This window comes from Bufo bufo, chromosome 3 (assembly GCF_905171765.1).
Source record: "Bufo bufo chromosome 3, aBufBuf1.1, whole genome shotgun sequence".
Lineage (NCBI taxonomy): Eukaryota > Metazoa > Chordata > Amphibia > Anura > Bufonidae > Bufo > Bufo bufo.
The window spans coordinates 328,146,519-328,164,339 of record NC_053391.1 but is presented as its reverse complement, the minus strand read 5'-3'; the positions used below and the strand labels follow the sequence as shown (position 1 = coordinate 328,164,339).

Sequence of the window (17,821 nt, the reverse complement as noted above, 5' to 3'; positions counted from 1 at the left end):
AATTAAGCCAGAAACCGCATGGACTGCTGGAGGATGTGCCTACTTTATGACTAGGCCTGCACATCCTCCAGCAGCACAGGGGCGTTCTCATAGTCGTTTATAGAGAGCGCAACTCTGAGTTTTCTAAACCTCCTCACCCCGCCTGTTCTGTGTGGTCCATTCTGAAGAGTAGTTGTGAAACTGATATCTTCATTGTAGGGATCGACCGATTATCGGCCGATATTGAGGATTTTGAACGTTATCGGTATCGGCATCAATTTTGCCGATATACCGATAACGTATGGGGAACACAGAACGCGCTGCTGACAGCGCGTTCTGTGTTCCCTCCGCAGCACAGGGGAGAAGGAAGCAGTGTCTCCTCCCCCTGTGCTGCTGCTGCCGCTGCCGCCAATGAGGGGATAGAACATAAGAGGAGGGGAGGGGCTGTGGCCGCTGCGCCTCCAATGAAGATAAGCCTTTCATTCATTCATTCATTCATATACAGGAGGCGGGAGCTGGCTGCAGAATCACATAGCCGACTCCCGACCTCTATGAGCAATAGCTGCGGTCCGCGGTAGTTAACTCCTCAGGTGCCGCGGATCGCAGCTACCGCTCATAGAGGTCAGGAGCTGGCTATGTGATTCTGCAGCCAGCTCCCGCCTCCTGTATATGAATGATCGATAGACTTATCTTCATTGGTGGTGCAGTGCGCCCCCCCAAGCCCCCCAGTATTAATCATTGGTGGCGCAGTGCGCCCCCCACCCCCATCCCAATCCCGGCCAATAGTGAAAACATTGGTGGCGCAGTGCGCCCCCTCCCCACATTTTGCACATTTTCTTGAACTTAAGGGTGTATTAGACACCCTGATGCTGCAGACAATTGTGGAGAGGGAAGCAATCCCTCCCAGCAATTGTCAGATGGCCAGAGGAGGACACCACTGCTATTACATGCTATGCTTGCCCGATGCATAAGCATTTGCTCCTTCATTGGGCATTTTTGAGGTACTGTAGTATTAGACTGCCAGGTGATCGCTATGGAGCATTCACAGGGACACCCGTTAGCGATCATCTGCCAGAAAATCTGGCAGTCTAATAGACCCTTTACACTGTAGGACGATGTGTTTCTGGGCCTACATCTCAGACAGTAGGTGTATATTTATGCACACCTACCTCATTTTGTTGCAAGACAGTTGAGAAGCTAAATATATATATATATATATATATATATATATATATATATATATATATATATATATATATATATATATATATATATATATATATATATATACACACACACCAAGCAGATTTTAATGTACAGGACTTTCACATAGAATTCAATAATCATTTTTATACCCTACAGCCTAATTTATCTGATGGAGCAGAGGATGAAGAGACGTTTGAAGAAAAAGAGTCTGGAAAAAGAAAGGTTTGGTTTTTGTTTTGTCAAAATGGTTGCCTGAGATAAGTTGTGTATATTGATGTTTGATCCATTGGCTTCCAACAACCTCCAGTATCCCCACCATCGCTTAGATCAGGGGTAGGGAACCTTTTTGCTGCCGAGGGCCATTTGAATATTTGTAACATTGTTCGGGGGCCATACAAAATTCTCAACATAAAAATTTGACTGCTATATTTGGTCAAACATTTAAGTGACTTAAGGGTAAGTTACAGAAAATGCGCTTCAATTAAAAAAAATAGAGCGTTGTATTTTTGCAGCACAAAATGGCGCCTACACTGTATATTATGTTTTGACCACATGTAGCAGACTAATTTTAAAGTTGAGAATGTTGTGTATATAAGTTCTTTATTTGGCATTAATGTCAGCCAAGCTAAACCCAGAGGGGTCCAGATAGGGGTTCACCCAGCTTTCACTGTCCCTGCCTTTTGTCCCTTTCTCAGCCTCAGATCTGCCCCCCACCTCCATCATCCTCCTATCAGACCTGCCAGCCTACATCAGCCTCAGATCAGACCCTCCCCAGCCTCAGATCACACCCCCATCAGAACTTGCAACCTCAGATCAGACCCCCCCATCAGACATTTAAAATAAAAAAATAAACTTACACCTCCTCCAGCTCCGGATGGCAGATTCACTTACCCTCCCTGGTCGTCTTTCTGCCGTGCTGTACTGTGACCCGACAGAGCACAGCGTCAGGTCATAGTGTGCGTCTACGTGCACTACGTCCTGACACTGTACGTGTCAGGACACTGCGTGGGTCAGGAAGAAGACCAGGGAAGGTGAGTACAGCTAGCAATACGCTGTTCTCACCTTCTGGTTCCTCCCGCATGCTAATGACCACTTCCAGAAGTGGTAAGTAGCATTTTCACAGTATGTTCTGGCCGGGGGACACATAAAATGGTCCTGCTGGCTTAGATGATTGCAGTGCATAGTATATATTACACACGGTTATTTTATCATAATATACAAGTGTTTTACAAACTTTATGCCCAATATTGCTGATCTGACTTTCAATTTTTTTTATTCTTAAGGAGAGAAAAGCAGCACGAATAAGTAAGGAAGCCATAAAGCAGTTGCACAGCGAGACACAAAGGCTCTTGCGGGGTAAGTGTTCAGTTTTATATTAGTACTGAGGGTTACACTCTAGTTTAGGGTTAGCACAAGAATGAAATATTGTACATATTTGTTTTTCTTAGAGTCGGCTGTGTCTCTACCATATCACCTACCTCAACCTAAAAGCATTCATGACTTTTTCAAGCGCCGATCGAGACCAGCCTGTCAAGGAAATGCAATGCAACTAATCAAGTAAGAAAAATCTGTGTGTATGTATGTATGTATGTATGTATGTATGTATGTATGTATGTATATCAAGAATACTTGTTAGTTGTAAATCAAGAATACTTGTTAGTTGTAAATCAAGAATACTTGTTAGTTGTAAATCAAGAATACTTGTTAGTTGTAAATCAAGAATACTTGTTAGTTGTAAATCAAGAATACTTGTTAGTTGTAAATCAAGAATACTTGTTAGTTGTAAATCAAGAATACTTGTTAGTTGTAAATCAAGAATACTTGTTAGTTGTAAATCAAGAATACTTGTTAGTTGTAAATCAAGAATACTTGTTAGTTGTAAATCAAGAATACTTGTTAGTTGTAAATCAAGAATACTTGTTAGTTTCTCAGCTTCAAAATTATTGCATTATGGGGATGAAAACATTTCATAGTCTGCTGATACCATGATTTTGCTACCGTAAATGTGTTATTACTAATTCTGTACCTGAGCCATTTACAAATGAGCCAAGGGTTTGATTTACTGACTCCATAGCCCTGTTTTTTTATTTTTTGTTTTTTTATTATAAAGTAGACCTGTCATCTCAAAATGCAGTGCAATCTGCAGGCACCATATTATAGAGCAGGATGACCTGAGCAGATTGATATATAGTTTTGTAGGAAAAGATTAAGTAAAACTTGTCATGTATATCTGCTTTTTCTGAACTTGTCTGCACCCTGTGTACAACTGATAACACCTCCCCATATAGAACTGAAGTCAAAAAAGATAAACATGTATAAATTACAAGCTTTACTCAATCTTACTGAAGTTGTACTGAATCCCACAAAACTTTATATTAATCTATTCAGCTTTTTCTGCTCTATAACATGTCTGCAGACTGCACTGCATTTTGTGATTACTGGTCTTCTATAAATGGATGGATATTGCACATACATGAATCTTGCAATCTCGCATAATTGGGGAAGGGGCGTATGTGTATATGTGACTGGAATAATGCTTTAATGTGGACCTTTCAGGTGATTTGTGCTGTCTGGGTATGCTGCTGCCAACTCAGAAATCCTGCTTCAAATCATATAAGCCTATTTATCACAAAGCTCAGCTTCTCTCAATCTATTTTATCTTATCCTCAGATAGGGCAGCAGAAATCCCCTGACATATTCAATTTGACAGAAAAGCTCATTTTCTTTTTTGCTTTAATGGATTGTGTAGTAAATATATTAAAAATGCATAAAAATCTAAGACCTATTTTTAAGCTGCACTGGGCTCAGATGTAGGTACAAAGCCATTTACATTGCAATTTATGAGACTGCTCCCATATCACTACCAACTAACAGGACACATTTTTAATTGTGTACTTCCGGTAGAGCTATAGATGGAACTATTTAGTGCTGTGTATGTGTTCAAGAAGTGGACTTGTCATTGAGTTTTTAACTTTGTATTTTATAGGTCCTCAAAGTACAATTTTTCAACTATTGAAGACAAAACAGAGGTTGAAGCTAAACCCCCAGAGCCTGCAGATTGTGACTCTGCCTCAGCACCAGACTGTACGGTAAATTCTGAAGTACCTCTCCAGAAGCCACAAGCTGCTGCCGTTGAAGAAGCTGTGACGGAGGCTTCTGCAAGTGAGGATTGTCAGCCTATCAGCTCTGAGAATAAAGCAGTAGATGTTAACAATTCAGAAAATTCATCCATACTTTCTAGTGTTCATGTTGCACATCAAACATTTGCTGATGGGGAAAATGACGCACACGTTCAAGAAAGGGCTATTGAAATGTCGCAAGATATTTCTAAACCGGACCTTAAGAGCACAACATGTGACCATGCTGATGCAACAGAGGACAACCGCTCAAATATTGCTACAGTAAAAGAGAAGCCCAAGCTGTCAAAACTGGAAAAACTTCGTGCACTGGGAATCAACCTGTCAGTAAAACCTCGCCTATGTCCAGATGATGGCTCTTTTATAAATTTGGATGAGCCAAAGCCAAATAAAGGTACTTCATTTCTTTATAACTTAGGGTTAAAGAGGTTGTCCGGGTTCAGAGCTGAACCCAGACATATCTCCTTCTTCCCCCACTATGCCCCCATGACATGAGCATTACAATTCAGTGCAGGGCAAGGGCTTTTTCTGAAAATCTGGTGAGATACCGGGCTCTCCATAGATAAGCTAACGGAGTTTCTGCCTAGCAGTGTAAAAATATAAACAAACAGCCCTTCCCCTGCGGAGCATGATAGAGGGGCTGAGTGGGGGAAGAAGGGGATATGTCCAGGTTCGTGTCTGAACTTGGATAACCTCTTTAAGGCCCCTTTCACACGGGCGTTGCGGATTGGGGCTGGATGTGTTCAGGGAAAATGGTGCAATTTTGACACTAAAAAAAGTCAGTTTTCACTGCGATTGCGTTCCATGTTTGCGGTTTTCCCGCACGGGTGCAAAACATTGTAATGCGTTTTGCACGCGCGTGAGAAAAATCTGCTTGTTTGACGACGAAAAAAAGAACACATGGTCAGTAAGACCCAAAACAGGCTGGTCACTAAGGGGTTAAGGAATCTCATTTACAAGCAGTGTAAAATCATCAGCATAAATAAGCCTGTGGTGTGGATTTGAAATCTGTAACATGTCTGTTTTTATGCTGCGGATCTCCAACGCAGATTTAGCTTTTTGCAATGAATAGGGGGAAATCTGCAGTGGATGTAATTCTTGCGCTATCAATATCTAATAATAACTTTTAAAAAGAATGTGGCATGATTTCACAGTACAGACCAGGGCTGTGGAGTCGGAGTCGGGGGAAATTTTGGCTACCTGGAGTCGGAGTCGGCAAACAATGCACCGACTCCTACTAAATTTAGATTGGAATAAAATAAAAAAAGCAAGTTTAAATGTCCCAATTCACAAAAAGTTATAATTAATGACTTCTCTACTGTAAGAATAAAGACCAATGCATGCAGTGCCTCACGTAACCGCAAAACGAACACGTTAAGTGACCGTGAAGAAGCATGCTTTTCATGTGCTTCACTATATGGCACGCAACGCACAATTAGGAGCTGCAATACTTATACTTTCCATAGTGTTGTGTTCTGCTTTTACAGGGAACGCAGCGTCCATGTGTAACCTAGCCTCTCACTTATAAGGGATTAAATAAATATGTTTTTTGCAGGACTAGAGAGTGAGACACTTGTATAAGTGAAGGGAATGGAGGGCCAATAGTTCAAGACTGAAGCTGTAAACCATTGGAAAAACTGCTGTCATTTAGCTAAGGCTATAAAAACTTGTTGGCTTCCCAGCCAGTAGTCCTGTGGTAGGTTGCGTTTCTTTCCCTCAAGGAATGTATAAAATACATTCGCATATTAATACGTCGGAGTCGGGGAGTCTGAGTCGGAAGTACATAAAACTGAGGAGTCGGAACATTTATCTACCGACTCCACAGCCCTGGTACAGACTGCATACATTATTAAAAGGAAGTTAACACTGATCCTGGCCATTGCACAGGGAGCCTACCTGTATTTTACAGCCTACTTCTGCAGAAGATGTTGCAGCACCAGCTTCTGAGCATGAGCAATCAATGTGATGTACATAAACTGCATGGTGCTGGAAGGGTTTAAAGGGGTATTCCAGTGTGATCATTTTAAATGCAGAAGCAATCTGAGTGCAAAAATAGTGAACGGCGAGCATATGCCTTACCAATCCCCCACCATTACTATTTGGCAGCTGCTTTGGTCCCCATTCATCTGTAGTTTCTCTTGGGCTCAAGACATGGCAGGCGCGCCTCAGTCAATTGCCTCAGCTAGTGATTGGCTAAGCGTGCCGTTAAAGGTGTTTCCCAAATGGAGAGGAGGGGGAGACTGAATGAGGGGAGAACAATAGCGGAGGGGTATTGTTTAGGTGAGTACTCTTTATTTATTTATTTATTATTTTTTTTCCTCCTCCATTTTTTTTTAAATGATCTTATTAGTATACCGTTTTAAGGTTACTATATTTCCTTGTAGAGAAGCAGATTTACTGCCCTTCCGCTTAGAAGTCTCATCTTATTTCACTAATTCATATTTCATACATAGCATTTAGATTTGTATTTAACAGATTTTTTTTTTTTAATTGGTTTCTTAAATTTCTTTCCAATGCTATCTCAGATCTTGAAGCACTAAAGGAGCGATTCTTGAAACACAGCTTGCACAAAGTAAAAGCTGTGACAGAGAAGAAAGTTAATCTCAACATTGTTCGCAAAGAGACAACTGCTGATGGTAAAGAGGAGCTAAAGGCAGATGTTGTACCAGTCACTGTAGATGTTGAAAACTGTGACAACAAAGTACATGGCAAACCAGGTAGAGTGTGTGTGTATAAAATATATATATATTTATTTATTTATTTGTGCTGGTTTGCATTCTCTTGTTTTGTACTTTTTTCCTTATGAGTTGTTTTTGACCAGGTGAGAAGCTTCAAGTTCTTAAAGCAAAGCTTCAGGAGGCAATGAAACAGAGACGTCTTGAAGAGCGCCAGAAGCGCCAAGCGTTGTTTAATCTTGACAATGAAAATGGCTATGATGATGATGAAGAGGAGGAGGAGGAAGAAATGACTGAGTCTGAGGACGAGGAGGAAGAACAAGGGAATGAAGAAGAGGGCAATGCAGAGGTAAATGCATAACAGAATGTATAGTTTGTAGCTGATAAAGCTTACTTAACCTTTTTTAAGGAATCTATAATTTTCTTTTTTTGTATTTAATTTTTACTCCCTGCCTTTCTGGAGCCATCTTATTCATTTCTCCGTTCACATAGACGTGAGGAATTCTTTCTTGTGGGTTAAAGGGACTCTGTCACCACTTTCTAACCCCCCCTTTTAAAAGTATTGTTCTCTCCATGGCGCCCTTGTGATTACAAAGGTGTTGTTATAACATAAATTCGCCGTCTCGTTTTGATAAAAATACCTTTTATCTAACCTGTCAATCTTGTGGATAAGGTGCCCAGGGCGTTTCTGAAGGTCTGAAGCTGCCGCCCGCCGCCGTTGGTGCCCAGCTCCTCCCCTGATCCTTTCAGCGCCGCCTGAATGTAAAGAAATCTGCCTCCGGCTCTCGCTCAGTGCCCCCTCCTTTTCAAAGATCCCGCGCGTGCGCACAGCGAGAGCCGGAGGCGGATTTCTTTACATTCAGGCGGCGCTGAAAGGATCAGGGGAGGAGCTGGGCACCAACGGCGGCGGCGGGCGGCAGCTTCAGACCTTCAGAAACACCCTGGGCACCTTATCCACTAGATTGACAGGTTAGATAAAAGGTATTTTTATCAAAACGAGACGGCGATTTTATGTTATAACAACACCTTTGTAATCACAAGGGCGCCATGGAGAGAACAATACTTTTAAAAGGGGGGGTTAGAAAGTGGTGACAGAGTCCCTTTAAGTTATACTTTCTAATGACATCATTCAATATTGCATACTACGTAATGGGAAGCTGGAACCAAATTCCAAATGGGGTGAAAATGAGAGAAAAAAAACATAATTGCACCATATTTATTTTATTTTATTTTTTATGCCCTTCCCTATGCGGTAAAACGGACATGTTTCCTCATTGTCAGGGTCATTACGATAACAATCATACCATATATATATATATATATATATATATATATATATATATATATATATATATATATATATATATATATAGTTATATAGTTATATAGTGTTTCTTGTGTTTTAATATCACCATATTTTGACCCGCATAACTTTTATATTTCCATCTACGGAAATGTGAGAGGGCTCATTTTTTGCACAAAGGTATTGTCCGGCCGCCTCTTGGCATATTTGCCGTACTGCTGCCGTATCTATGCTGCTCCCCTTTTAAAGTGAATGGGGCTTGGAGAACTTCCAGCAGTACATGGACTACGGAACAAGTAAATGCCAGTGTGAAGGAGGCCTTTATACTTTATTTATTTTTTCTGTGAGCATTTCTGCTAGAAGGCCCACAATGCTCACCAAATCACCTAAGCCTCTGAAACAGCTGATCAGTGGGTATTCTGGGTGTCAGAACCCTGCCATTCTGATATTGATGACTGATCCTGAGAATAGTTCATCAATATCGAAATCTCAGAAAATCCCTTTAATGTCTGAAACTCATTCAGGCTGTTCCATGTTTCTGTTTGGACTTCATAGACCATAGAGGATCTCCTTGGAGAAGATGGGAATGAGCAGGACCTTAAGGATGAATGTTTGGAGGAAAGTGACATAACTAAAGTGACAATCTCGGTGCCGAGGCCTGTACAAACAGAATCAACTTTGCTGTTGTTTAAAGACAGTTCAACTAAAATTGGGTAATATTTTAAGTTTTGATTCTAATTATTTGTAGTTGTTTGCTTCTCCATCTCTCATTTCTTACTATCTGTGTTCTCTTACAAGCTAGTTATTACTTTTTGTGTTATATATTAGGGATCGACCGATATAGATTTTTTTAAGGGCCAATAGCCGATAACGTATACCAGTATTCTGTGCATTTTCTTTTTTTAAAAAAAAAAAAAATTATAATTTTTTCTTTTACGGTTCTCACACTTGCCCTGTGCATAGTACACACAGCAGCAGGGAGCTGACCATGGCAGCCAGGGCTTCAGTAGTGTCCTGGCTGCCATGTTAACTGATCGCAGCCCCATTACACTGCTGGGACTCCGATCAGAAGCTGCGACTGCCGCCAATGGAGGAGAGAGGACCCTGTGGCCATGCCACCAATGATTTTAATACTGGGGAGGACGCACTGCACCACCAATGATGATTAACGTTTAATATAGGAGGCGGGTGTGTTGGCGCAGAATCACATAGCCGGCACTCTGCCTCTGACAGGGAGCTGCGATCAGTGGCAGCAGTTAACCCCTCAGGTGTGGCACCTGAGAGGTTAACTGCTGCTGATCGCAGCTTCTGGTCATAAAGGCTGGGCACCACCTCCTGTATTCGTATTAGGCTATTTTCACACTGGCGTTTTGGTTTCCGTTTGTGAGATCCATTCAGGGATCTCACAAGCATCCAAAACGCATCAGTTTTGCCCTTAATGCATTCTGAATGGAAAAGGATCTGCTCAGAATGCATCAGTTTGCCTCCGTTCCGCCTCCATTCCGCTTTAGAGGCGGACACCAAAACTCTACAAGCAGCGTTTTGGTGTCCCTCTGACAAAACTGAGCCAAACGGATCCGTCCTGACACACAATGTAAGTCAATGAGGACGGATCCTTTTTCATTGACACAATATGGCACAGTAGAAAACTGATCCGTCCCCCATTGACTTTCAGTGGTGGTCAAAACGGATTCATCTTGGCTATGTTACAGATAATACAAACTAGGGATAGACCGATATTGATTTTTTAGGGCCGATACCGATAATTTGTCAACTTTCAGGCCTATAGCCGATAATTTATACCGATATTCTGGGTATTTTTATTTTTGAGGGAAAAAAAATTCCTACACAAATCTGCTGAAAATTAATGTTTATTGTTAACGTGTATTATTATTATTATTTTTTTTTTTGTAAATCTTTTTCATTTATACTTAATATTTTTTTTTTTTTACTAACTTTTAGCCCCCTTAGGGACTAGAACCCTTGTCCTATTCACCCTGATAGATCTCTATCAGGGTGAATAGGAGCTCACACTGCCCCTGCTGCTCTGTGCTTTGTGCACACAGCAGCATGGAGCTTACCATGGCAGCCAGGGCTTCAATAGCGTCCTGGCTGCCATGGTAACCGATCAGAGCCCCAGGCTTACACAGCTGGGGCTCCGATCGGAGGAGCAGGGGAGAGGGGATCCTGTGGCCACTGCCACCAATGATTAATACTGGGGGTGGGGGGGCACTGCGCCACCAATGTTTTTACTATGGGGGTGGGGGGCGCACTGCGCCACCAATGATTAATACTAGGGGGCTTGAGGGGGGGGGGGGGGCGCACTGCGCCGCCATTGAAGATACCTCTCTTTCACATACAGGAGGCGGGAGCTGGCTGCAGAGTCACATAGCCGGCTCCCGACCTCTGAGCGGTAGCTGCGATCCGCGGCACCTAAGGGGTTAACTACCGCGGACCGCAGCTGCCGTTCATAAAGGTCGGGAGCCGGCTATGTGATTCTGCAGCCAGCTCCCGCCTCCTGTATATGAATTAATGAAAGACTCATCTTCATTGGTGGCGCAGCGGCCACAGCCCCTCCCCTCCTCTTGTCTCCTCTCCTGTCATTGGCGGCAGCAGCATCACAGGGGGAGGAGACACTGCTTCCTTCTCCCCTGTGCTGCGGAGGGAACACAGAACGCGCTGAGAGCAGCGCGTTCTGTGTTCCCAATACGTTATCGGAATATCGGCAAAATAGATGCCGATACCGATAACGTTCAAAATCCTCAATATCGGCCGGTAATATCGGTAAAACCGATAATCGGTCGATCCCTAATACAAACGCATCCATTCAGATAATACAACCGTCTGCATCTGTTCAGAACGGATCCGTTTGTATTATCTGAACGGATGCGTTTGTGCAGATCAATGACTGATCCGCAGCAAATGCGAGTGTGAAAGTAGCCTTAGACGTTAATTATCATTAGTGGCGCAGTGCGCCCACCCCTCCTTCTCCCGTCTCTCCTCATTGGCAGCGCGGCACGGGGGGATGGAGAGAGAGTGACTCATTCTCCCCTTTGCTGTTGAGGGAACATGAGCGTGCTGACGGCAGCGTGCTCATGTTCTGTGATAGCGCGCTGGACGCATTATCGTTAAGGTTAGATGCCCTTACCGATGACTTAAAAAATCATTAATATCGGTAACTCCGATAATCTGTCGATCCCTATTATATATAAAATATATCTTTTTGGATGGCTGCAAAATTTTGACAGCTCTGACAAACTTGTACAAAAAATGTTTTGGGCCAAAAGAGCACACAACCCCTACATTTTGTAATCCTTGTTCCTTATGTCACAGCTTTCCCAAAAGGCTAAATGCATGGGACCCCCCCACGCATTTAGCCTAGGTGCCTGCTCAATGATTTGAGCAGGCACCTTGTTCCGATCACCGCCGGCCAGGCGGCAGTGATCGGAACAACACATGATGTACCGGTACGTCATGTGTCCTTAAGAGGTTTAATATAAAAAGAAAAAAGTGAAAATGAAAAATTTTAAACATAAAGTACTGTATATGGATATAAAGGTATAATGCTTTATTTTATAGTTCAATTTTTTTGGTCAAAAGTGTGAAAACTGTCTTGGCAGCCCAAAGGTTTAAGTGGTTTTATGAGACTTTAATACTGATGACCTATCCTCTGGATAGGTTATCAGTATTTGATCTGTGGGGATCTGAGACCCAGGACCCCTGCTGATGACCTGTTTGAGAAGGCACTGGAAAGCCTGTGAGTGCCGTGGGCTTCTATCTGCTCACCAAGCACAGCACGGTACTTGGTATCACAGCTCAGCCCAATTCACTTTATAATTTCCATTGAAGGGTAATAGCTCATCAGTATCTTATCAGTGGGAGTCTGACACCCCCACTGATCCGCTGTTTTTGGCGGCGGTCGGAATCTAAACTGTGGAGCCAGAAGCAGAAGGGTCCATCCAAAGTATAGTGGCTGTGCCGGCTTACTGAAGCTTAGCTCCTCTCCTATGTTTGTGTACAATCCTTCTTTCCTCCAGACGCAGAGGATGTCCCCTCGTCACAGTCCTGGGGATAAATAGACGATGGGTTAGATCTCCCCTTAGTCGTCTTTTTTCTAAAGTGAATAACCCTAATGTTGATCTTTCAGGGTACTGTAGTCCCCCTATTCCAGTTATTACTTTAGTTGCCCTCCTCTGGACCCTCTCCAGCTCTGCTATGTCTGCCTTGTTTACAGGAGCCCAGAACTGTACACAGTACTCCATGTGTGGTCCGACTAGTGATTTGTAAGCAGGGCTATGTTCTCATCATGGGCATGATGCAACCCATTATCTTATTGGCCTTGGCGGCAGCTTCCTGACACAGGTTTCTACACCTTAGTTTGTGGTAAACCATAATTCCTAAGTCCTTTTTCCATGTCAGTGTTACCCAGTGTTTTACCATTTAGTATGTACTGGTGACATGTATTATTCCTTCCCATGTGCATAACCTTACATTTGTCAGTGTTAAACCTCATCTGCCACTTCTCTGTCCAAGCCTCCAATCTATCCAGATCCATTTGTAGCAGTATACTGTCCTCTTCCGTGTTAATTACTTTACACAGTTAATGTTACCTGCAAAAATGTATATTTTACTTTGCAAGCCTCATTTAAGATCATTAAGAAAAACTACTTGATTCTGCCAGGTAGCTCTGTTACAGCTCTACTGGTCTTGTCCCCCTTGCTTTAGTGTAACTTCCCGTCCATCACGTGCACTGCTGCAGCTATTCACTGACCTCCGCAGTGACTTGTTCGCAAGCGGCACATGACTGCTGAGGCCAGTGAATGGCTGCAGCAGTGCATTGATGTAAACACATTCCACCCCTTAATTTTGAGTTGGCACCAGACAAACCCTTAACATTAAGACATTTCCTTTACAACTGAATAAAATAATGTCAGTGTTAGAATGTTTCACAGCTACAGTCGTGTGTTAATGTTGAAATATTTGATATCACGCAGCGATTCCATACCTGACAAGATGGAGCATGATGATGTTGAGAGCAAAGGCAATGACAAAATCGGTAATTACTCTTGTGTAACCTTTTTATTTACTATACAGCAAAAACTTATTGCTAAAATGTAACTTTTTCTTTTTTTCCTCCATGAAATGCGTTTAGCAGAAGAAGATGATTTTCTTTTACCTATGACAAAGGACAGCACAAAGGACAGCAGCCATAATAGTAGCTTTGAACTTATTGGGTCCATGATTCCTTCATACCAGCCTCTTAACAAGAGTGGGCGAAGTTCCCTCCTTTCCGGTGTTGGGGGATTCCGGTCACCATCCCCAGTTACCTTCAAAGCAAACTTCCTCAGCTCTGCATCAAAGGTTAGATAAGAAACTACTTGTTGAATGCTTTCACTCTTGTAATATTTTTGTGGTTACTGTATTAATTATGTATAGAATTTATCTGATTTTCTTATAAATGTTACATGGCTTAATAGATTATAATTGTGAGTTTTACTATCTTAGAGTTCAGGGAAGATGTCGGAACCATCCCTTCCTGTGGAAGATTCACAGGATCTGTACAACGCCTCACCTGAGCCTAAAGCATCTTTTGCTTGTGCTGGTGAAAACTCTCAGTTCCAGTTTTCTTTGGAAGATGACACACAAAGCCAATTACTGGATGCGGATGGGTAAGAACTACCATTTTAAATATAATCAAATGATTAGAACTCTGTTTTTATGATTGTTTCATATAATATAAAATTGTGTTATGCACAAGTTAGGGATTTCGTTTGTATGTTGAGTTGATGGCAAGAGCTCAGTTGCATACCACAATTCTCTGACCAAAATACACTGTGATGCCCTAGCTTTAAAATGTTTGTCACGAATGAAAGCATGTGTTTCCAAGTTCTTAATTAGCTCTGCCTTAAATGAGTTTAGTGCATTTATGTCTGCAATATCTATTTGTCTTCAAAGGTTCCTAAATGTAGGGCACAACAGGAGCAAATACAGCTCTGTTAAGCAAAGGTTAGTATTGGATACAATGGATGAGAATGCTATGGATGCCAACATGGGAGAGTTGCTGGACCTTTGCTCTGGAAACTTTAGAGGCACCCTTTCAGACTCCAGTCAGCATGATGGGCATGTGCCCAAGAAAGATGCCATGGATGAGCTGCTGGGATTATGCTCTGGAAAATTTGTGTCACAAGGTAAAACTGCTACGTATTTAAAGGTGCTTCGCCTTATTCTAGTAAATGCAAGGTCTTAATTAGGTTTGGGATCTCTTGTCATTTATAAACCAAGTGCTGCCATTAGGTCAAGTGGCTAGATCAGAATGTTTATTTTTTTATTGCATCTGACAATCTAATTTTTTCTAAAAAAAATATCTTGATTTCCCCCCCCCTCCCCTCACTCCCCTCACTGTGGCAGATGTGGGCAGTGATCAGATAGACTGACTGATCATAAATTACTATGATATTCAGTTTGGGTCAGATGAGCCACAGTCAGCCCAGGAGATGCTGCAGACACAAAGGTCATGTCCTTGGCTGATCACTGTTTGTGAGCCATTATTAACAGTGCACTGACCTAGTACATTGTGTAGCTGCATCAATATATTCAGTTTTGCGTTTAATTCTAATATCACTTGGGCTGTTTGAAGTTTTGGCAAGTGTTTATTAATTTTGATTACATTAGTCTAAGATAAGAGATGCACACGGTTACTAACAATGATTACAGTTTTCAGCTGCCGATTTTTTGTACTTAGTGCTGTAGTGCGATTTACTATTCAAATCTGCACATTTATAACTGTCCGGTCTTCTCTTGTTTAGCTGATTCCTTAACTCAAGAGTCCTCAGGCTTGGTTAAAGTGCACTCGGAGTTGCAAAAAGAAAATAAGTTTGCTCAAGCTGAGGTTGCTTCCTTTCCAGTAGAACGGTAAATTAACATGCAATTAATTAACAAGAAGTTAATTCAAGCAGATGGCTTTCTTTGCAGTGTTATATAGAAACTGTGTAAAATGTATCAGCATAGTTCTTAGCTGTATGTGCTGATACTTTGTTTTGTGTTTGAGCACTTTTCTTTCTGGAAAAAAGTTTTGCTACTCTTCCTTGTTTTTGTTCTCATAGTGGTTCTCTCTCCCCCCTCCTCTTTTGCCCTCCAATATGCCCCCCTCCATTCATTCCTATGAGAGGGCCAAAAATAGCCAAGCACTGGCTCTGCTATTTATGTCAGCCCCATAGAAGTGAATAGAGCGGTGGCCGCACTTGCCTGGTACACCTCCCATTCATTTTAATGAGACTTCTGAAAATAGTTGAGCGTGCAACTTGGCTATTTTCGGCGCTCTCATAGGAATGAATGGAGGGCAGCCGCACATGCACGGTGGTCCCTCCATGACTCCACAGGCTCAGTTCTAAGTAGAAGGGCGACCTGCACCTACTAGACATTGGGGGCATATCCTAGCGATGTCTGAGATGGGAATAACACTTTAAATTGCTTAGTTACTTTAGCAGTACTACTTACTTTTATTATTAATATTTTTATTATTAATCATGTAATCGTTTTTTCTTTACATATATTTACAGAGAGGAGAACGATGAGGAGGAGGAGTTTGGTGATTTTCAGCTTCTTCCATGTGATGAATCAGACAGTGAGGTTGGTTGCTGAAAATTTGCTGTTTAAAATCTGCAGTGGTAATGATTTTTTACAATGGTAACAATGTTTAAGTAGGGATCAACCGATATTTTTTTTTAGAGCCGATAACCTGTGAATTTTCTGTCCTATAACTTATGCCGATTTATTCTGTGCATTTTCATATTTTTTTTTTTAAAATTAAATAAAATAAGTTTTGTTACAGCGTTCACCACATAGATTTTTTTTTTTAATATATATATATATATATATATATATATATTTTAATATTAATAGTTTGGGCTTTTCGGACGTGGCATATGTTTATTTATTGTTTTGTGTGTGTGTATATGTATGTGTGTATATATATATATATATATATTTTATTTAACTATTTCCCCCTCTTAGGGGCTAGAACCTGTAATCTTTTGATCCCTTGCCCTATTCACCCTAATAGATCTCTATTAGGGTGAATAGGACTTCACACTCTCCCTGCTGCCCTGTGCATAGTACACACAGAAGCAGGGAGCTTTCTGGCTGCCATGGTTACCGATCAGAGCCCCAGGATTACACTGCTGGGGCTCCGATCAGAAGCTGCCACTGCCACCAATGATGGGAAGGGGACCCTGTGGCCACTGCCACCTATGACTTTAATACTGCGGGGGCCAGGGCGCACTGCGCCACCAATGATTAACGTTTAATACAGGAGGTGGGTGTGTCGGCGCAGAATCACATAGCCGGCACCATGCCTCTGACAGGGAGCTGTGATCAGCGGCAGCAGTTAACCCCTGCGGCACCTGAGGGGTTAACTGCTGCTAATCAGTTTCTTGTCATATAGGCTGGGCACCGCCTTCTGCGAGTGTGAAAGTAGCCTTAGACGTTAATTATCATTAGTGGCGCAGTGCGCCCACCTCTCCTTCTCCCGTATCTCCTCATTGGCAGCACGGCACGGGGGGATGAAGAGAGAGTGTGACTCCTTCTCTCCTGTGATGCTGAGGGAACATGAATGTGCTGACAGCAGCGCGCTCATGTACTGTGATAGCGCGCTGGATGCATTATCGGCATATCTGCAAGGTTAGATACCGATAACATTAAAAAGCATGAATATCGGCCGATAATATCGGTAACTCCGATAATCGGTCGATCCCTAATTGTAAGGTCAATAGTTTTCAACAGCCAAGAGTTAGTGATTTGCCACGGATCCTGTTATTAATGTCATTACGTCCTAATCTAGGAAGGAAAAGAAGAGCAAAGTGAAGTGGAGGATGATGAATACGAAGGTTTGGATGAGGTGGAGGAGGATTATGATGAAGAAAAGATTTTGAGAAAACAAGGCAAAAAAAGAAAGCTGTAAGTAGTTGGTGTTATAATACAAAATAACTTTAACACTATTAGAAGTGATAAAATAAAATCTCGTAACAGTTTGGCTTGTTGAATAACCTGCTGATTTAGTTCAGTAACTAACGTTTATATTGCTTTATGCAATGCAGCAAGCTTCTGGACTTCATGGAAGATGAGGCAGAACTTTCTGGAAGTGATGTTGGGAGTGGTGATGAGGATGAAGGAGATGAGAGTGATGACTATGAAGAAGAAGCCATAGATGAAGAACTCCCTTCAGATGAAGAGCTCCAGGACCAAGTCAATAAAATCCACATGTATGTATCTGTCTCTGGAGTTTACAGATGGCTCATTAAAGGGGGTGTTTTAAGGGGTTGTCTGAGATTTTTATATTGTTGGCTTGTCCTCAGGATAGTTCACCATATATCAGATTGGCAGGGGCCCAACTCCTGGTAACAGTGCCGATCAGTTGTTTGAAGTGTCCGTGGCCCCTTCCTTGGCCAGTGATGTCACATTGCCTAGGTGTGCAGCTCAGTCCTATTCAAGTTAATGGGGCTGAGCTGCATTATCAAGCACAG

General features: G+C 42.1%; 1 protein-coding gene across 1 annotated transcript in view; it reads left to right on the top strand.

Moving 5' to 3' along the window:
- CLSPN (claspin) overlaps positions 1-17,821 on the top strand; it is a 68,253-nt gene that overhangs the window by 23,842 nt on the left and 26,590 nt on the right. The window contains exons 5-19 of the mRNA XM_040424381.1: positions 1,342-1,407; positions 2,469-2,541; positions 2,634-2,742; positions 4,172-4,716; positions 6,848-7,039; positions 7,144-7,346; positions 8,856-9,013; positions 13,295-13,356; positions 13,453-13,661; positions 13,806-13,969; positions 14,256-14,488; positions 15,107-15,212; positions 15,860-15,929; positions 17,140-17,255; positions 17,396-17,560. Coding sequence (XP_040280315.1) covers positions 1,342-1,407; positions 2,469-2,541; positions 2,634-2,742; positions 4,172-4,716; positions 6,848-7,039; positions 7,144-7,346; positions 8,856-9,013; positions 13,295-13,356; positions 13,453-13,661; positions 13,806-13,969; positions 14,256-14,488; positions 15,107-15,212; positions 15,860-15,929; positions 17,140-17,255; positions 17,396-17,560 — 2,471 coding nt within the window. The remainder of the gene's footprint in view (positions 1-1,341; positions 1,408-2,468; positions 2,542-2,633; positions 2,743-4,171; positions 4,717-6,847; positions 7,040-7,143; positions 7,347-8,855; positions 9,014-13,294; positions 13,357-13,452; positions 13,662-13,805; positions 13,970-14,255; positions 14,489-15,106; positions 15,213-15,859; positions 15,930-17,139; positions 17,256-17,395; positions 17,561-17,821) is intronic.